This window comes from Styela clava, chromosome 6 (genome assembly GCF_964204865.1).
Source record: "Styela clava chromosome 6, kaStyClav1.hap1.2, whole genome shotgun sequence".
NCBI lineage: Eukaryota > Metazoa > Chordata > Ascidiacea > Stolidobranchia > Styelidae > Styela > Styela clava.
The window spans coordinates 14988916-15010647 of NC_135255.1; the positions used below are offsets into that span (position 1 = coordinate 14988916).

At 35.0% G+C, this 21732-nt stretch overlaps 3 protein-coding genes and 1 long non-coding RNA gene across 4 annotated transcripts; 2 read left to right on the plus strand and 2 right to left on the minus strand.

Moving 5' to 3' along the window:
- Positions 1 to 223: 223 nt before the first annotated feature.
- Positions 224 to 4310, plus strand: LOC144424584 (uncharacterized). The gene is made up of 4 exons (XR_013476812.1): positions 224 to 834; positions 1026 to 1089; positions 1680 to 1845; positions 2589 to 4310. It is a non-coding gene; the product is annotated as an uncharacterized LOC144424584 (long non-coding RNA).
- Positions 4311 to 5636: 1326 nt separating this feature from the next.
- LOC120331460 (N-acetyltransferase family 8 member 3-like) lies at positions 5637 to 6513 on the plus strand. The gene is made up of 3 exons (XM_039398544.2): positions 5637 to 5740; positions 5821 to 6014; positions 6232 to 6513. Exons 1-3 carry the CDS (start codon positions 5665 to 5667, stop codon positions 6472 to 6474), a joined length of 513 nt encoding a protein of 170 aa, XP_039254478.2. The 5' UTR covers positions 5637 to 5664; the 3' UTR covers positions 6475 to 6513.
- A 3964-nt stretch (positions 6514 to 10477) lies between these two features.
- LOC144424237 (catechol O-methyltransferase-like) lies at positions 10478 to 17780 on the minus strand. Its single transcript, XM_078113351.1, has 3 exons — positions 17646 to 17780; positions 11074 to 11263; positions 10478 to 10611 (listed from the first exon to the last, which is right to left on the minus strand). The coding sequence occupies exons 1-3, from the start codon at positions 17778 to 17780 to the stop codon at positions 10478 to 10480; spliced, it is 459 nt and encodes a 152-aa protein (XP_077969477.1).
- A 1700-nt stretch (positions 17781 to 19480) lies between these two features.
- LOC144424548 (N-acetylaspartate synthetase-like) lies at positions 19481 to 21732 on the minus strand. The gene is made up of 4 exons (XM_078113935.1): positions 21674 to 21732; positions 21226 to 21322; positions 20614 to 20810; positions 19481 to 20280 (listed from the first exon to the last, which is right to left on the minus strand). Exons 2-4 carry the CDS (start codon positions 21314 to 21316, stop codon positions 20044 to 20046), a joined length of 525 nt encoding a protein of 174 aa, XP_077970061.1. The 5' UTR covers positions 21317 to 21322; positions 21674 to 21732; the 3' UTR covers positions 19481 to 20043.

The window sequence follows — 21732 nt, forward strand, 5'->3', positions numbered from 1 at the left end:
TGTTTCGTTACAGGCGCAAAAAGACAGGTACTACACGTAAAAAAGACGCCGAGTAGCAAAAGCGAGCGGAAAACGGACGCGAAAGGCGACGAGAAATATGTGCATTGGAGCGTATCATGAAATACAATCTTTCGCCTGTAGTCTTATGGAGTGACGTCAGAGTTGCCTATCATGTTGTTTGAAGTCATTGATTCAACTATACCTACAAAGTCTACAAGGCGGCCATCTTGTTCGGAACGTATTTGGCGATTTCACAATTTACACTGTATTATTTGACTGTTTTTGAGCGTTTTAGCAGGGTTCTTGGTGTTTTTTGACGGTTTTTCACTGTTTTTAAGCGTTTTAGCAGGGTTCTTGGTGTTTTTTGACGGTTTTTCACTGTTTTTAAGGGTTATAGCAGGGTTCTTGGTGTTTTTTTACGGTTGTTCACTGTTTTTAAGCGTTTTAGCAGGATTCTTGGTGTTTTTTGACGGTTTTTCACTGTTTTTAGGCGTTTTAGCAGGGTTCTTGGTGTTTTTTTTGACGGTTTTTCACTGTTTTTAAGCGTTTTAGCAGGGTTCTTGGTGTTTTTTGACGGTTGTTCACTGTTTTTAAGCGTTTTAGCAGGGTTCTGGGTGTTTTTTGACGGTTTTTCACTGTTTTTAAGCGTTTTAGCAGGCATTATTATTTAGAACATTGAAATATTCAACCAATAAGAAAATTTCTGAATTTATAAGTTCTTCAAAATCGGAATCAAAGAGTCTGAAAACTGAATTACCAAAATCGACTGGGGTGGTCACGTTGATCGCCTATTATTTCGGAGAGAACCTAAACCAAATATTTAAGTGTTTCCAGGTATGTTCTATGCTTTTTTTGTGTAAAGTACTTTTTTTTGAAAGTTCTTGCATCAAGAGTAATGTAACTTCTGCACAACACTGTTCGTATAAAGTTTTGTGAGCCGACTGCAAATTAATTGGAAACTAACTGCATGATACTGGTTAACAGAATTTTTTTGCATATACATTCACTACTTTGCCTATTTTCAGAAAGAAACCACTTTTTCCCAGATATTAAAAGATATTCCAAAATCTCCATTTATTGCTTGCATAGGTACCGTAAGTGTTAGAGGTGAGCGATGTAATTGTGAATATCGGGAACAATTTCGAAAAATGATATGATAGCTGTTTTCCTGTGATTAATTCTGCGCAACTTTTTCAAAGGCCATTTTGTGTCGCCATATACTTCTCAGTTGTGATTATTATAAAATAATATCACCAGCTTCTGTCATGCAACCTGCTTTAACTGTTGCGTCACAGTATGCATTGCTTGAAATATGAAATATAATATTTCTGAAAGAACGTAATGCTTATCATAAGCCTCATCAATGTAATAAGTTCTCCCTTCGTTTTATCAGTGTTGCGCTTGCTATCAACGGTGAGTGAAAATAAGAACAAATCCATGTCTGCTATGTTAGATATATAGCCAAAGCCAATTTGGAGATGACCGTACTATTATACAATTAATAATTGTGTAATTGCATATTATCAAAAAAATCACTAATCGTCCACCTCTAGTAAGTGTATTTGTTATTAGTTGGCTTTAGAAGTTGAGATAATAAGATTAATCAACCTGTCGAGTGACTTTCACTTTATTCATAAGCCTATAGATTCGAAACTAAAGTTTACAATCTTGTGTTTCAGGTAACACGGTAGCGACTGCTGAGACTTTTTACGTCATCGCTGAACGAGAAGTGGTGTGTTCCTGTAGATCGTTTTTTGAAGCGGTAGCTTTTCAGTTTGCTTCGTTCTATGTTTTCAACATAGAATATCCAAAGAAGGCCTTGCTGACGTTTGATTTTATTCAGAGGTAAGAAAAAATGTGCTAGTCTACAGTGCTGATATAATTCTTGCTGTTGGCACAATGTACACGTTGTTGACGAATTACCTGTTACTTCTGTCATGTAGTGTTATTTGATGACATACAATACAAAAAATGGGTTGTGAAAAGGAAATATGTGACTGGACTTGCACAAACTCATGGAGTCCATATCCTGGGGACTGGGCCATAAGTAGGGCTGAGAATAATTTAATTAGTTAAACAGTTTTAGGTGGTTAATAATAGACTGACTGGCGGTACCACACATGTTTCCTCCTAATCTAATATGTTTTACATCCATATGTGAAAAATGAACTCACAACAATCCTATTTTAATGAACTTCAATTTCAAACGATGTCACTGTGCTCTCCATTTTGTAGCAGGAAATTTTTGATATATTTGCAAAAAATCATTACTAATGACAGAAATTAATACAATATTTTTCAATTGCTGCATTTGCAATCGAATGTCAACGAGCGGATGAGCCTATTGCGATTTGCGACAACTGGAGGCTAGGAGGATCTGGTGCTTCCTGGTTTAGCAATTGCATTCCTGGCCCACTGGCAGTTTTTTGTTTATCCCTTGGCAAGGCACGATACATTATAAATACCTGACATTTTTACTATTTTTGTCCAGTGTTTGTGTTTTTACTATTTTGGTGGTGAGATGACAGGACGTTTTCCAAATTTCATATGTGAAACCTATTCGCCATTTAAGTTCGGTCTTTTTTCAGGTTCTTCGGTGACATAAACCCCAGAGGCACTAAGTCGAAAAAAAGTAAAGGCAAAGACGTTCATGCAAAAGTAATCGGCCTTGCAAGAAGAGTGAATCTATCACAGGCGTTATATGTGCCGTTGTTAGAAATTGATGTTTAAGTAAACTTTGGTGGTGTTACTGCAGCTTACATCACTTTTGACCAGGGGTGAAAACTCGATCAAATTTTCACATGCCTTTGATTGAGTTTCTCAAGTTCGAGTTCATTACCCTGGTCAGGGGTTTGAGTTCATGTATTTGATAGAGTTTTTCGAAGTTCGAGTTCGCAGCCCTGCTTTTGGCTGATCGATTAATTTGATAAAAAATGATTTAGCTGTGTGTTGGGTGTGAAGTCTGGATAATTTTAAACAAACTCTGCTCCGTAATCTTCTTCAACCACAAAATTTCTGGCTTCCACTCATGACTATCAACTCCCACATTTGCAAATATATGACTCCGTCTCCTGCTCAAGACTCTTTCAAAATATGAATTAAAACTCTTGACTCCCTGATCTTATAAGATTTGACTGCTGCTATGCTAGCTGCTTTAGTGTAACTTTTTGTCCAGTTTTATCAATTTTAACATTTTCGAATTTGCAACTTCTGCAAACTCTGCTCCTAGCTCATGAGCTTTAAAAATGTCCAGTCAAACTCTATTCATAAGTGTGGATAAACTCCGACTATGATTAACTCTATAGACTCTGCAAGCTTCAAAATTTAGAACTCCCACTCATGCTCCTACCAAAATCCTCAAACTCCCGCTCTTCGACTTCACGCCCCTTGAAATCTTATCTTGAAAATTATCTTGCATAATTATCTTTGAAACTCTTGCCATAGCTACAAAATAGGTTGCATGATATTTCCCAAAATTTTCATTTTGAAACATTATAATTAGAGTAAAGTGCAAAAAATCGTGAAATTCTTACAATAGTCTCGTTATTATGTCACGTTTGCCAGCGTCTCATAGCCTGGTATCCAGAAATTTGATTTCAAAATAAGTTTGTCAACTAAACAACCCAGTCCTAAAACGTTTTCTTGTTTGACTTTATTTGGATCTATTGAGATAAATAAATAGACCTCGAAATGTATAGACCAGATTTCTAACAAGTGCCAATAGAAACTCGATTTTGATCCATTACATACAGAATTCCTATGTCCTACAAGAACTTGTGCCCTCATTTTATTGCATGGATAGCCTTCAACGTCTCCTAATAGGTGTTTAAATTTGACTGTAGACCATATATTTTCTGAAATTTCTTTCGAAACTGTTTTACAAGCCCCAAAGGCATTCAGTGTGTATTTATGGTTTTATAAAAATATCAATTGTAATAAAATGATTTTCGTTTCCAGAATCTCGTTTTTTTTATTTTAACTGTAATATGTGTGTTTACTGTTGTGTCGTGCTAGTAAATAGCTTTGCTACTCTCGTAGTGGTTCGGTCATCGCGAGTGAGAAATTACCATCATGCTAGTATTGTATGGTACTACTGTCGGGTAAGGTAGCTGCCATCGAGATAGTAATTTTATTTACTATTTTAAGGTAAAAAATATTACTACTGGTGGGTAGGTTTACTGCCGTCAAAATAGTAGTATTTTTTACAGTTTTATAGTAATTTTTGCTACCATCAATCTCTGTAAATTTACTGAAAATACTGTTCATAATACTACTGATAGGGCCTTTAAATTTTTTTACATGGGCCAGTACTTTTGCTGCCATTTTTTTTTAGTAAATTTGGAAAAATTTTTTTAACAGTGCACGGAAAGCAAAAAATAAATATTTTATCATTAATTCCCCGAAAATCGTATGCCGTAACTTACCAGTAACCGTATCGGGAGGCGGGCAACTTGACTACACGAACAACTCATCAGAGACAACTCGACTACCCAGAGTAATGGTAACAGTACAGGGACTGTCATAGCTTTTCCAGGTCCTGTAACGATGATCGATTCTTCATGATTCAGTTTCAACGTGAATTAAAATACCAACTGATCCGAGCTACTTCTGTATTACCAGATCAGGTACCGCAGTCTACCGTTCCCCAAACTTCTCGCTTCCGCTAAGAACGAGATCCGCCGCCGTTCGCTGAGATCCGCTGAAATGCGCTCGCGGACACGTCACAGGGTGCGGAAATTTTGATGACGTCGCGTAGATCTCACAGAAATATTTGAAATAAATAAAAGTAATAGCAATCAAAATTTCAAAGCAATTGGTCCAGTAATAAAATGAAAATAAAAAGTTTTTTTTTCATAAAGTTAAGAAGAAGAAGAATGAATAAAGAACAACAACAACTTAATAACAAAACGATCCATGGGACCACTCCGTGTCCAATAAATATAGATGACGCCTAAAATCGACTTGGAAGAGCATATCGTATCATAACACGATCGCAGTGAGAATGTCGTCATCATCGATCGTCACAAATTTCAGACAATTGATAAAGAAGTGCTTTGACGCTGTCTATTCCAAATTCACGAATACATATAAGGTAGTTTACCTGATAACAAATACCGTTACAACCTTACGCAGATTATTCTAATATCTTGATATCGCGGTAGGAATAAGGTAGACTACATGTATGAGCAATGGAAGATTTGTGAGCTCGGGAATTATATGAATAAAAGATTTGTTTTGAGTATGTTTTTTCCTGACAGCATTGTCTCCTTTTTCTTGTAAATATCATGTCAGAAATTGAATAATGTGCACGAATTGTTTGGAAACACAAGATGGAAACCATATCCGTTTGATAGAGAGGGAGGATTTTGAAGAAACAATAAAAATGATCAGCGACAATCTCTACGCACCGTGGCTACACAATTTGAAAAATTATTTCAGAAAAAACACAAATACGCAGGTATGAAAAGGTTTGAAATTGTCACATTGTGTGTTGTGGGGGAATGGGATCAAGAGAGCTTATATCGAGGATGGGATTTTTTATAAACCTAAAAGACTTTATGTACGCCCCATGCATAAACTGAATAACTGTTGTTATGAACAAAAGTAAGAGTAGTTGAAAATACTATGTTTCAGATCATTCTACTCGCTGTCACCACAGCGCTAATGCTTTTGCTTGATGAAGACATCTGGACGTTCATTTTTATCATCTTAGCTCAAGAATCGTCGCTGGCATTGGCATGTTCGAAGAAAATAATATAAGATAATAAACTACAATGTATATATATAAACGTATAATATACCAACTATTCATCTTTTCAGGCGTTTTAAAATTCTACAGGGATATTGGAAACGAACTAAGGGACTTAAGGCATGTTGGAGTAGTTGCGAAAAAATATACTAAATTCTGGGTGTTAGATGGAATCATAAATAATCAAAAACAGATTGTTGGATCCGTTGCTCTTGCTACACCTGATGGTGAAGTCTACGACCAAAAAACAACAGTGGCTTTGAAGGTAAAATCATATTTTAAAAATAAGTGAATAAGTTGACACCACTGAATATTTGAATTATTTCTTCGCGTTGTGCAACATGTGATGTTGCTTAACTCTAACCATTAACAGTAAGCTTCCTTTACCTTCAAGGACGTACGCGTAACTTTGTTTCGTGCCAATTTTAATATATTTTAATCTGAGATATAATTGTCCGAAATTCATTATGTATTTTGAGCAGAGATTATCTGTCACGCCAAATCTACGAAGAATGAAAATTGGTTCCAAGATGCTTGAGCATGCTATACACCAAGCTACAAAATTGGGATTTCAGCGTATGGTGCTTTATTGCGGAGACAGGCAACAGCCGGCCCTAAAATTATACAAAAAATATGGATTTGAAATAACCAAGATTATCGATAGAACAATCTTATCTGTTCTGCCCGATGTGCCGATACTTTGCATGGAGAAGCAACTACGTTAAAGTTAATTGTCAACATTGAATATCTCTTTTTAAATTTTTCAAATACTTCTAAACAAAAGAGGGAAGAGCGAGAAATGTGTATTAATACGTAGTTTTCTCGCTAAGATATACTTCGACATAAATTCACTTGATGCTGAATTCTTCAAATTTAAAAAACTCAAATTAGAATGATCCTCACTGGTCGCAAAAAAATTGAAAAAATGAAGATAATAGCTTTCAGTAAATACCAACTTATTATCGAGTGAAGAGCGATTGGTAGCAAATTATATCAAATTACAACAAAAAGAAGTATTAGATGTTTTATTTTGTATAATAATTGAGGACTTATGGAAGTCTTTGGGCACAAATACCACATTGAATACTCCATCACTAGCGCTTACAGACAACATGACTTCAAATATGGCGGAGAATTGATATTAATATCCACTCATGTTGTAGCATGCGCATTTCAATTTCATAATATTTTCAAAATTGTCCCGCCATCAGTCTCATGCTCAGCAAAAGGCATGCGGCGTATCCGGTCACAACAACTCGTCAATGTGCTTCACACCTCGCATTACCTGCATATGCCACTGAAAACAAGACTAACGAAAGCGTGCTGAACTCTCACGAACAAGAGACAATTATGGAGACGCTCATAATAATTATTCTCACGAATAATACGATAATAACGTGACGCACCGCAGATTGCGGTACACGCTTAAGATGCAGACGTTGGGCAAATACCACGATATGAATCTGAATGGAACCTTAAGTTTGTTACATCACAATTTGCAAAAAGCATTCTTCAGTTGTGGTCAACGCTAGTTCGGTCTATCAAGATGAACAGAAAATTTCGAATTCGCGAATTACAGAGAGAATATCTCCCCATAGAATATCTCCCCAATAAAATTGTTAGAAACGGACTATACGTATATTTTCATCTGGGAGTAAAAACATGATGCTGGAAAAATATCAGCATGTCAGCGGATATCTTGCTCAGCGATCGTTCGCGGATCTCGCCGTTCTCGCGCTTAGTCGAAGTCACAGGACCTGGAAAAGTTTTGACAATGACAACCCTTGTACCGGTACCGTATCCCGATACAGTTACTGGCAAGTCACCGCATATGATTTCGGGAAGTTTTTTATGGGCAATGGTAGACTGCGGTACCTGATCTGGTAATACAGAAGTGACTCGGATCACTTGGTAATTCAATTCACGTTGAAACTGAATTATGAAAAATGGATCATTGTCACAGGACCTAGTACTGGTAAGGTATCGCATATGATTCGGCTCTAAAAGGTCGTATCATTGCCTTCCAGTAATGTATCTAAAGCATCTGTTTATTTATTATTTATGAATGTATAAATTGTGTGTTTGGTGTTTTGACAAATGAAATAAACTCTCCCTTTGTCTACAAAAAAAAGGTTAGTTCTGGAATTGCATCTCACACACAGCGAAGAGAGTTCGAGGATTATAGAGAAACAATCTGTTCCCTTCCTTGTTTAAATAGCTCACACGATGTTTGAAATTTTGTCAAATCGCCCAAATAAATTATATCATTATATCAAACTTTTTATATCTTCACCAACCATATCATGACTTGATGAATTTTTTGTATATAAAAAGAAATCTATTTATCCTCAACTGCTCCTAGATATACCACTGTTATTGGACACGTATGGACATAACGATCGTTTCAATATTATGTTGTTCTTGTTGTTTCACCCGGAATAACACACCTAGTGAAATATTAAAAAACCGCTTTTCTCTTTGAATACTGGACCAATTGCTTTGAAATTTTCAGTGGTTGAAGATAAAATTTTTCCCCAGAAGGCTATTACTTTTATTCATTTTAAATATTTATGTTAGCTCTGTGAGATTTGTTTTTGTTTGCTATGACGTCATTAAACGTTCTGCGGACATCGGACGCCATTTTGTGTCCTACTGTACTGCTTCGCTTGGTGTGAATATATTTGTAGACTGTGATCTGACGGTACAGTAAACCGTACTCTGCTGCGAACAGACGTGTCCATATATTTGGGCGTAGCTCTCTTGTTTTCTAATATCATCAATTATAATACGGTTACTTTAATTACAGATGGACGCTTTCACATTATATTCGCGATACGATACATTGCTTTTCCACATTTATATGGTGTTTTAACATCGTGTGTCCGATGCTTCTTTTTATTCAAAATTAAAGTTTAAATGATGTTTGCACCTCATTTCAATCTTATATTTTACTTCCCATTAAAAGTGTTGGGGTGGCTCGAATATTTGAATCGAAGCGACTTGACTAATCACTAAAAAATATTTTCGATCGATTTCTTGAAATATGAGAAAAAACTTCAAAATATGATCGAATACAAGAAAGCTGGTGAAACGGTCCATGATATTGGGAATCCCGCCCTTTCCTCACTCCTGGTCGGTTATGGGAAGATCTAGCCAGATACTTGTTTGAGGTGCATCGACTTGATGGTAGGGGAAGCCGTAACCGATTAGCGATCAACTGAGTAACTCTCCTTCGAGTCTGGCAATTACTATTCCTATAATTAAAACAGTGAAAACGCAAGCAAATTTATTTTACATATATGTTTATCTAAATTTCTTAACAATTGACTCTAGTGACCGTTTACTAAATTTTATTCTATTCAAATAATTATACCCGGACAATTCTGCACTACCGGTGAAGTGAAACTTTCATATATGCTTTAATGTAAGCTATTATTAGTATTAAAAATTACCTCTCTGAGAGTGTGGCACATTCCTGGGCTCGTTTGTGCTAAAGAAAGTAATTTTCACAAGTTCATACTTTACAGTGAGATGCAACAGCCGTTCTTTGAGCATTGGACGACAACGACTGCACACTAAAATATATTAACAGTTCCATAGCAAGGTCTTTAGGTCCCAAGTTTGTATCCTCAAATCCATACAAACACACAACTCAAACTATACAGTTGACACGGTCATCTTATTACAAATCAGCACAAAATACTTGCACTAAATAAATAATCCTAATTAATTCGGGTTTTGGAAGGCTTACTCAAATTTATAAACCAATTACTATATGTACTTAGTTAGCAAGTCGAACCATATTATTATGAAATAACTTGCAGCCTTCAAATCAGAAAGAGTTACAAATTATAACATACCGAATTTGTCTGCTATTCCCGGCTCAAAATATCACAAGTTGAACATGGAATCAGTTTTTAATAAAATGAAATTCAATCAAATCAAATATTTAAATTATTACTGTAAAAACTAAGACGTGCACCAAGATGGCACACAGCCTGAACATAGTATGTGTACCAGGTCAGGGTTCAGGTTATGCGACATCTTGGTGCACATACTTCAGGAGCACCGTAAACACAATACCAAAGGCAGCCTTATGCTTATAAAATTATCCCAAACTAGGCCTATATGAATCAACTCTAATCAACATTTTTTAATCGTGCCTAGCGCGCAACAATCCTAATGTAAAAACAGAAAGCAAGACCGCTCAACCAATTTCAAATGATTTGCAAGGAAACCAGCGCCACTGCCTACAAATTAGAGCGTCAACAATATCAAACTTACTAAACCTGTAAAACTGACAAGATGTTTACGTTACTATAAATATCAAATGACTGCGTTTCTCGATAAAACATGAGGTGCTGCATCTTTCATCACGGAAAGAGATTAATCTTTGCGAAAGAGCTGGTGAAATGGTTCAAAAATTATATTTCAAACCATCGCATTGCTGTAACCTGGGTTTGGGTATTGGCATTCAGTCAATCTTCACAACTCTAAGACGTAGCAATGTTTCTATTTAAAGGCATTTTGGACATATTCATTGCCCTGCAAATCGAATAATTTCATAGTGATTATATGAACTAAAAAGCATTTTCCCAAATCGCGACTGTATAATGAGGCAACGGTAACATCACCTCGATCCAAAACTATTTATCAACTAAAATGAATCAATAAAAAGCATAGATTTGTATCAATCCTGTGTATTTTACCAAAAATCAAAAACAATATTTATCCTAAGTAAGTAGATTTCTCTATTCCGTCTTTTACGTTTGGTGTGTATTCCAGATGTGTGTCGAAGAAAGTACTATGAAATCTTTTATGCGCCCGGACAAACTCCTTGTAATCTCTTGCTTCTGCAAAGACTGCAAAAAAGATTTTTGATATTTCTAAATCGGAAGTAACGCAGAAAATTTTTTTTTTGTTTGACAGCGAAGTCGTCATAAATTATTCCATCTCTGTATAATTATGCACTGTTAATACAATCGAATTCCAAGTAAATGACATTTTGATTATTATTTGGCTACTGTTGCAATGTCATGTAGACATATATATATATATACTGTAGGAACAATGCATGTCCCTGCCAAAAACACCCTCGCAACCGCTCAAAATAGGAAATTTATAAGTTACCAGTTACAATTTTTATTCACTGATGGAATTCAGCGATGTCAGGCTGAGCGAACGCGTAAATACTTAAAACGTGGCGGGATTGTTATTCTTACATCTCACATTTTTGCAGTAGAGTCGGGGCTTTTTACAGAAGATTTTACAACAAATATCAAAAATACCTCACGTCGAATTATTGCCAGCATCACTGTCGTTACCTGGGTATAAAATGTTGTCACAAAGACCGACGCTGCTTTTCTGTATTAAACGAGCATCAAGCATTTCTACCAGATTGCCTTTGTAGTTTTCACAGCCGTTATCGAGCAACACCAAGTCAATTTTTTCAATCCCATACTTTTCCTTAAGCTGTGAAATTACTTCATGTGCGTCTCCTAATACAACTCTCACCTGAAGTATTAAGGAAGAAGTATCATACAGGGCTTATAAACTACTAATTCTTAGGTTTGGAAAAAATCAAAACAGCCTTTAGTCACGTCAATAACAGACGGAATGATCAGAGTCACAACTTGAACGACTCGAGTGGATTACCTTGTTGACAATGTCCTTGTGTGTTTGGAAAATGAAAGCTACTGGACTCCGACAACGCAGCACTAGTAGTTACATGAACAGTGGTGGGATTATTTGGTGATAATCAGCAAACCCGATCATGATTTTTAGAATTAAAGTTCGGCATGGTTTACTGAAATTCATTTCTCTTATTTGTGAATGTGATACAAAATGTTCTTAAACTTATGTATACCATCCTATTTCTGAATATAAGGGAATGTCCGGGTAGGTTATAGTTATGTAGAATAATCGTTTCCCTAACCTTGTCACTTAACCAAGCGTGTTCAACAAATCGTTCTGTCAACTTCGCACAGGTTGGGTCGATCTCTAACGAGTAAAAACAGCTACCAGGTTTCATCAAACGTGCAATCCGTACCGCACTATATCCAAACCAAGCCCCACATTCTAAAGCAATAGTCGGATTTACGTCTCGAACGACTTCTTCCACGATTTTTCCTAAGGAATGACAGGAACGTCAGTAAGTTGTCGTAAAAGCGCGATTTACGGGATCTTTTTTTCTGAGGTCGCATCCTATCGGTTATGGCTAATGGACTTTGGACTCTGGGATATTGCAAACTCTTTGAACTCCATCGTTCGTATTCAGATTCTGAACTAGTTTGATCTATATCCGTTAACAAAAATGATAGCAAAAAACTCAAATTTATCAGCAGTATACATAATTTGTGTAGTTGCTCCAAAATTAAATCTGCTTTCTTTATAGCATCCCGATAGAAAGTAGACAAATAGGCGATTGATTCTGTCTGACATTAAACTTCCCCGTTTGGCTGCGTAATACTGTCTAATTTAGCTTTTGGTCAGTATTTAAAGGTTATCGTTAAAAATATGTGTAGCAGACAATTAATTCGGGTATTTCAATACTCTCGGAAAGTATAGTACGAATTCAACATGTTCTGACACTTCTCACTAGATCTGGAATCTTAACATTAATTAAACTGCAAAATTTAGAACTTGTTGATGTCAGAATTTCACACATTCCCTGGTGATAATGGAAGTCAAAACAGAAATTCAAAAAATCACCAAGATTACTTTTGAAAATCCATTAAATTGGACTCTCATGCGATAAAGATTTTGTTTTCAAAATTTGATTTTCCCAGAGTTCGAAACTGTAGTCGGAGTCAGAATTGTTTGCAACCCCGACTCTAACGCAAAAGTCAATTCGTTTTCAATTCAAAGACAAATGTGAATTGCCCCACGTGGAACGCGACGACCTTTTCACTCTTACAAAAGTATGTAGGTTATTTCTTCGGATGCTGTCTTCATTAATCAATTATTTGTACTTTTTTTCGTTCATGTTGCTTATAAGAGAACAACGTAACAATTCTAGTAAAATTTCATTTTTTTCTATTTGTTTCATTTGATTGGAGAGATGTTAATACTGTCCTTACATTGACAGAATATTTTATGAGCCACAAAGGCAGATCTTGTTCAAATTTTGTACCAATTAAAAAAAAATTCGAAATTTTGTGAAATTTACGTTATTACACTGTATTGAAATATTTTATTAGAAAACTGATCGAATGTCATTCCAATATCTCTATTTGATTGGAACAATGATTTATTATTTCAGTAATCATTTTTTCTGGTTTCGGCATGCTATTCTGGAAATAATGTTTTTCTGAACTAATTTGAGCTATAATCGTTAACAAAAATGATAACGAAAATCTCAAATTTGTCAGCAGTATACATAACTTGCATAGTTTCTCTAAAATTAAATATACTTTCTTTATAGCAATGGTGGCCAACACGTCGATCGCCGCGTCTCGAGTAATCGATCGAATCTGATGTTGAGTGAATTCAACAAAATACCCCAAAAATTGCATTGAACCAGTTTTCTGCAGCGCCTGTTGTGTGTTTTAAAACAAAACGAGGACAGTTCTGTACATGCGCAAAATACGATATACACATATGGTATTTGAGTCTGGGCAAGCCCGATAGCGCATAGCATTAGGTAACAAATGAAAGTTTCGCGACTGCAAAGATTTTGATATGAACTTGCCGAAGATCGTGTGTTTTGACTGAAAAACGATCCTACAAAAACTTCTGCAGTATTCGGAAGTTATTGTCTCATTCCAAGAGTAGTGTGATGAATCGTATTTGCAAGAACACATTGGCACCCAACATGCCCAATTTTTCTAATTCCAAGCGAGCGAAGAATCGGATTTAAAACAAATTGTAAATTAGATACTGAACTTTTGAGCAGTCATTTATGGTTTGAGAATATTTATTTTTCTCTGTTTAGATAATATGGATACTTCACAAGATTTTTTGAGAAATTTTTAACAAATAAATGATGAAAATTTGCTCCAGGTAAAATTACATAATCGAATTAACAAATTAAATGGAACATGAAAAATAAAAATATTTAAGGCGATTGTGCTCACAGAGCCGAGTGGAATTTTTTGTATGCGTGTGTGCAGTTATCTGCATATTCAGTACTAAATCATTTTTGTGTATGTCAAAAATCAGTCGATCGCGAGCTATTTTGGAGATTATAGTCGATCGAGGTCAAAAGCAGGTTGACCACCCCTGTTTCATAGCATCCCGATAGAAAGTACACAAAAAATGATTCCAACGAATTCGAACATAATGGAGTGATTGTTTGGGGAGATTTTAGTTAATTTTACCGTTTATTTGTATTATTGTGAAATTAACGTCTATTTGCTACATTGAAAATATTTTGCTATTTGGGTCTATTGGGATGGGACTGTAACTGTAGGGGTTGGTAAAGCAGTTTTAAATGACAAACTAAAAGAATAAAAAAAAGATACATACAAATCGTGAGGCACTTAATAATAAACATAGTCGTCTCCTTGATGCGCCTAGTTGTTTTTCTTAGTAGAGTCCTTGATGACGATGATCGCAAACCTTGTTGTTGGTTACAGTTAAATTCCTCGTTCAAAAGGGGATTGAGAAGTTACGCTTTGATGCCGAAGTCAGACTGTCAATGTTGTCTCGGGTGGTTTCCAAGATCATCGTGCAAGTTTGTCGAAGTTCTTTTCGTTGCATGGTTACTCGGCTATTTGCGTCAGAGCTATTGGAAGATAGAGTTTGTTAGATTAGCAATGGCACCCTATTTGTATTTATCTTGTTTTCTCCCAGGTTGGCTTATGGGATTGGTCAAGCTGTTGTTCGTCTCGGTTGTTGCACTCCTTTCATCTGCATTTTGTCAAAAGGTCATCCAAGGTCATTAATTGTTGATTGGTTGGTGGGTAATATGTTGAGTCTGACACGACTTTTGACCGACAAGAGTTTTGTCCCAAGTTCGTGAGATCAAGTTGTCAAACTAACGATAGCCAAAGGTAGCACAGAATAGTCGATTGAAACACCTTACAAGTTTTATTGCAATTCCGACTATATATACAGAATACAATGTATACACCCTTAGTTCAACTCTTGTTCTGATTACCATTGAAAATATAAAAGAATATATAGGTTTTACTGAGTAGGTGAATATAATTAATAAAGATATTAAATATCGATCTCACGTCATATTCACGCTCTGTAATTGAACATTTTTCAAAAGTGATTTTTCAAAAACTTGTTACGTGTAATTAACTTATTGGTGAGAAAGTGTTTCTGATCACGTTTCAATCGAAGTCGTGGAAATTAAAAATATTCTCAAGTGAATAATAAGTTTGGAAAAGAAAATTTTGATTTCAAATGATTGACTTTAACTGAAAATGAAATTTTAGTTTCAAATTGGTTACCAAAAACATAATAACTTTCGAAATTAGATTTTACAAAATTTATAATAGCAATTTTAGTATTATTTAATTTTGTTTTAAGTTACCTTGATGTTCCAAGAAATAAAGTGGCTACAGAACATCTCCACAAAACTATTCGAAGAATTCTATGCATCAACTTCTACAAATCTACGTAGTTGCTTTTCCATATAAAAAAAAACGTGCAGCGGACAGAACAGAAAACGCTGTTTTATCGACAATCTCGGTTATTTCAAATCCATACTTTTTGTACAATGTAAAAGCCGGCATTTGACTGTCTTCACAGTAAAGCACTATACGATGAAATCTCATTTCTGTAGCTTGATGTATAGCATGCCCAAGCATCTTGGAACCAATTTTCATTCTTCGTAGATTTGTATTGGGGTGAATATATAAAATATATCAAATATTTACCAGCTGTGAGATTTATCGTAACCGAGAAAATTATTCATATTTGAAACTTAATGAAGCTAATCAGTTCCATATTCGGTGAAATTGCTGGACGGACCAGTGTAATAATTGAAGTGAATTCTAACGCCAAAAATATTCCATGAGGGAACTCTTGCAATTTTTTAATGATTCCTGGCTTGTGAACTAAAACAAAACATTAAAAGATCAAAACCAAAAAATCAATGCGCCGAATAGTGAAAAACGTCACAACAGGCAGCGTGATCAAACAGTAAATGAAGAATCAGTGATTGCGGAGCAGCAAACGTCGACAAATGTGTATTTGCAAATTTAAGCAATCAATTTGTGTAATATCAAGCTATGATAGCTATGAGCATATAACAGATTTTTTTCGCGGACCTTCCGAAAGTCGACCGGCAAAATTCGTTCATCAAATATGAAAAGTGTATTTTTGTCAAAAATTGGAAGCATTCTGTGTAAGTGCAAAACACTATAGTATGGTGAAAATGCAATTAAGCATGTAAATTGTAAATGTACCAAATGAGGGAATGAAAACTCACGAGTATTTTGCGAATTTCTTGACGCCAGTCCATTCTTCGAAATCCACTCTTAGTTCATAAGACCCGGATGAAGTTATTTGGTGTAGCAATTCAAGGCCTGAATCAAGAAAGAACAGTCTTAGGTCGACTTTTTGTATAAAAAGTGCCAAAAACGCTGTATCGGAGAACTTTGTAATGTTGTTTTTTACTTGAATAGAATAATGCGTGACAGAATGGCTTGCGCTGAAGCATGCAATTTCACTAATTATTTGAAAAGGTTAGAACAGTAGCTCCCAAAGTGGGTTCCGCGGACCTTTTGGGGTCCGTTAACAATTAATTTGCAAATTAATTTGATCTGGAAAAAAAAATTGTGAAAATATTGTTGATAGATAGTTTTCAACCAAATATAAAATTGCATGAAAGGTGAATTTGAATTTCGACTGGTTTAGTATTGAGCATTTTTGACTCCAACAACAATAATTAAGATTTTCAGTCATAAAATCGTCTTATACCTAAAAAGCATAATTAGGTATCTAGTAACTGTCATGGTCGGTTAATTGGGTTCTATATTACACGGCTGTAAACGTATGGGTTGTCCAATGCTGTTTACATGGTGGATGCTCAGATAGGTAATTTGCTTTCTGTTTCAGTATTTGCTACACGTCGGAACCAATGAATTGTTTTTCGTTCCCGAGTTCACCTTTTAGCTATTATTTTTAGCTAGTATTTAAATAATATTATAATATTTAATCAAAATGTTTTCACTTACTCGCTACAATCAGAAAGAGTATCTGAGTCACCAATATAATGATTATATTTCCGTCAAACGTTGCCGCGAACATTGTCGTAATCATAGTCATGGTGCCTCTGCTTCAGCTACTATTTACTGGGGTGTCTCCACCTGATAAATACATCATAATACATTTGTACTGTTATCTGGTAACGCTTGCATTCCTGATGCTTTCGCTCCTTGTCTGTCTGTCTGTTTGTTTGTTTGTTTGTCTGTTAGATGAACGCGATATTTCACGAAGGCGAGGTTGAATCTGCTCCAAATTCGCATGTGCATTCACCATATCTCGGACTAGAAGCTTATTGATTTTGAATGAATCATGTCGTATAATTAGCGAGTCATTAATTAATTAGTGATGGAACACGTGGTGTCACTATAGAGTCATGAATCGAAACCGCAGTTTCGATCGATAAGTCTTCGGTCTCCGACCAATATTCTCGTTTAATAATTGGGCGCTCCAGAAGTGTGTGTACCAATATGGAGAAAACTAATTTGGTTTGCCTAATTTCCATCAAGTTGTGTAAAGGGACTGAAACCTATGGGATTCACCTATGTGTATATTCACTTTGCTAACGCAGACAGTCCCCGAACTCGTAATAGAACTAAAATAAGGAAAATCGGAATAAAATTATGGCCTAACTCTAACCTGGTACACATATATACTACCAATAATTGTAACTTTGGTGATTAATAAATGATATAATAAGATTAATTACGATGCATTGAATTGAAATTGGTATTACCTGAACTTTACAATTTCTCCAGCATCTTATTTTCACTCCTATATAAGAATGTCCGTATATTCCGTTTCTAACAATTTCCCTTACTATGGGGAGATCTTCTCTTTGAAATCCGCGAATTCGCAATCCTTGATTCATAGTAGAACAAGCTAGCGTTTCACATAATCGGGGAATGCTTTTTACAAATTATAATGTAAAAACTTAGGTTTCAATCGTGGTATTTGCCGAACATCTGTACATTAAACATGAGCCGCAATCTACGTTGCGTCACGTTATTATCGTATTATTCATAAGATTAAATATTATAAGCCTCTTCATAATTGTCTCTTGTTACTGAGAGTTCAACATGCTTTCGTTAGTCTTGTTTTCACTGGCTTATGTATGTAATTGAGAGTGTGAAGCACTTTGACGATTTGTTGTGCCTGAATACGCCGCATGACTTTTGCTGAGCATGTGACTAATGACGAGACAAGTTGGAAAATATTATGAAATTAAAATGCGCATGTTACTACATATTAATTCTCCTCCTAATTAAAAGTCACGTTTTCTGTGTGCGCTAGTGATGACGTAATTAATAGTCAATTTGTCCCCAGAGACATCTATGAATCCTCAAATATTATACAGAATAAAACATTTTGTTGTAATTTGATATAATTTGCTACCAATCGCTGTTCACTCGATAATAAGTTGGTATTTACTGAAAGCTATTATCTTCATTTTTTCAATTTTTTTGCGACCAGTGAGGATCATTCTAATTTGAGTTTTATTAAATTGGAAGGAATTCAGCATCAAGTGAACATATATCGACATAGGAATTTGTACAAAAATAATTGTTTTAAATCTAGTTTTTTTGCCTGTTTGGTTCAAAATGGCTGTACTATTTGATTTTCTTTCATTAAATAAGTTGAGGAAAAATGGATGCAAATTGCATTTGAGTGTGAAAGAAGACGCAATACACCAGAGATGGTTATCGAACAACGTCACCTATAAATATTTATACTTATCTTATTTAGATAAGTATACTTATCTTATTTAGTAAAAAACACATCTCGGAGAAAGCGTATGCGGACGTGCTATAAATCATTTTCCCGAATAGGTTGCGTTCTGGTTGTTACGATTTTTCCAGGTCATTTCAGCCAACCCTTTCACCAGCAGCATTTGAACTAGCAAGAGATTTCGCCAGATTACTGGCGCGATTACCGATCGCAAGGGTGGGCAAAATAGAATATTTCAAGTCGAATATTTTCAGTGAATTCTCGAAAATTGGGTATTTTTAATACATATACAACATGCATCCATAACGCTAGACATTCTAAAGTTGGTGAGCTACATTTCTGCCCGTCCTCTTTTATAAGAAGGACCAATACTTACGCAACGGCGAACCTCGAAATTTGGTTTTATATTTCTGGGAGAACTATGCATTCATATCGGCGAAATATGTTAAAGACGACTACGAAGGAGTGAATTCGAGAGTCATTGCGTGAATCCTGAATGTTATTTTGAGTGCAAATAATGATTTAATAAATCTGCAATAACGACAATTATAATAGTTAAATAATAATTCCTTGGTAAAATTTGGAAAAAATTACGCACAATAATTTGTTACTATGTTTGACATTTCCAATTTTACGAAACGGCGTTAGTGCGCTTTATGCAAAACTAAGAATTGAAACAATGCGCAAATACGACTCCTCAAATTTGTCGTGCACACACAAGGGAAGAGTAAATTTTAACAAGTTCCAACATTCCAAATAGTATCTTGCATAGCCTTGTAGTCCTAATGTCACGGTACGGAGATGTTGCTACCGTGGTTGTAGATGAATCAGAAGACTCAAGGATTCCGGATTGGTTGTTTATTGTACGGCAACTCCAATACCAAACTCAAAACAGCATAACAGATTACATCACTGAAGAACTAAAAACACGACCGACCGCCAGCGCGGCAGCCGGAGAAAAGAGGTCGAAAGTTTTTGCCTCACATGTAGTGAATGGTCGGAGTCCAAATCCGACAAAACAGCATTAAATAAGGGTCAACATAACAGTCTATGAACATAAGAAAAATATATATACACACAATATAAACACGGACACTCTAGTCCGCGACACTAATTCGAATATGCAATTTAACCTTAAGCAGCATCTATCTTTTTTTGTCTTTGAAATTACAAATGAATAAAATTACTAATTTTTAGATGAAGCATTTCATATCATTACTAAAATTAAGAATTTTTCATGTAGAATTAAACCAGATTAGAATCTGGTAAATTAATTTCACTCGAGCTGTAAAAGGTATTTAACTTTAGAGTGTTGAAACTACTGACGGTAGGTACCGTACAAAAACCAACTTCCATTACTAGAGATTAGAGAAAATATAGAAATATAATCGCGCATCACATTATTTTTACAATTTTTTTTCCATATAATGAATATTAATACCAAGAAGCACAAACATTAGGGGTTTGTTAATAATTCTCGTCGTAATAAATCCATGAGTTAAATACATCGAAATAGCAGGCATTTGCATCTCAGTGCAAACCAGTATGATTCGATTGTAGCTCAATGCAGAAGCTTCATCTACGGCATGTGCAAGCAATTTTCTTCCGATTCCTTTTCTGAAGTTTGATGATACAGACATTCTCTATAAAATGAAATTTACACAGATATAATTTGATACACTTAGATTTAAAAAACCTGTGATTGCACAAAACGAAGACAATCACTTTACGAACGGCGTTAGCGATTGTTCCGTCAAAAGAGAAGATTTTCGGCAATATTTTTGCAAAAACGATTATTACATGGTATACAGTACACTAAACTGGCAATGTATATGCCTTAAAATGACTGGTAAATGTTTTATCCTTTTTGCAGGCCTTTTTGTTCCTGATTACTGACCAACTAATAAAGTTAAATATATATCTCCAACCTGATTATGATTTTGTTTCGACCTTGTTTGAATTATCTAGCAACTTACTTTTAATTTGATAGTGGATATTGGTTGTCGATTAGTAACGTCTTCTTGAGTTTTCAAAGCAACTGTCCCGACTATAAACGTATCATAATTTTCTATAAATTCCATCACCCAAAATCTCGGGTATGTGTTTTTGATTTCATCAAAATCATTGAGATCATTTATCTGACTTTCGACTGTGTTGATAAATTGCAAAATACCTTGATAGAAGCATATACAATAATATTGTTGTTAATTTTTTTTCAACCAAGTTGAAATTGAATGAAAGGTGAATTTGAATTGCGACTGGTTTATTTACACCAGACTTGGGCATCTTTGACTCCAACAACAACAATCAAATTATCATTCATAATTTTATTTTACCCAAAACACAGCTCCGTGTTTAATAACAAGGACGCTAATGAGATAGAATTAAGAAGTCTTGCTTGTTCATTCTTGTTAAAAGTGAAAATGCGGATGTTTTATTTGTGGTATCCGAATTTTCATTTTTACTGCCCATCTCAACTATTAATTTTATCCATTCTCAAAATTCACTTCTTAACGGTATCTTTTCTCACAAAGAGTTTAATAATTATAGATACCTCATCATTAACTTTAAAATTTGTTTTCACTTACTAGCAATAAACACAAAAAGTAATTCAGTTATCGAAGAAATTATGATGTTTCCGTCAAATATTGCCGTAAACATAGTGGTAATCATAGTCATAATGATCTGAAGTTTTGAAATAAAAATAATTCACCAAGTAGAGAAATAAATTCGTTTAACTGGTATTGTAGATTTGAGACTTGAAACGCCGCCTCCGCCAATATTTGCTGTCGTCTCTACCACATCAGAACATCATTTAAATATAAAACATAGTATATGTGTGTATAGATTTAGGGTTAGGATAACTAGTAACGCTTTCATTGACTATGTTTCCGATTTTCGTTTAGGAATTTGTAACTTTATTTAAAGTTATCGTGAATAAAATATTAAATGCTGACTAATAATCTAAATCTCTATTAACAAACATTCAATTGGTAATGGTGCTTGGCGTTTAAATAAAATAAGAAACTATATTACCAGAACATTCCGATTTTTCCAGAATAGTATTTTCAACCTCGCGTAAAAACGTCCATACA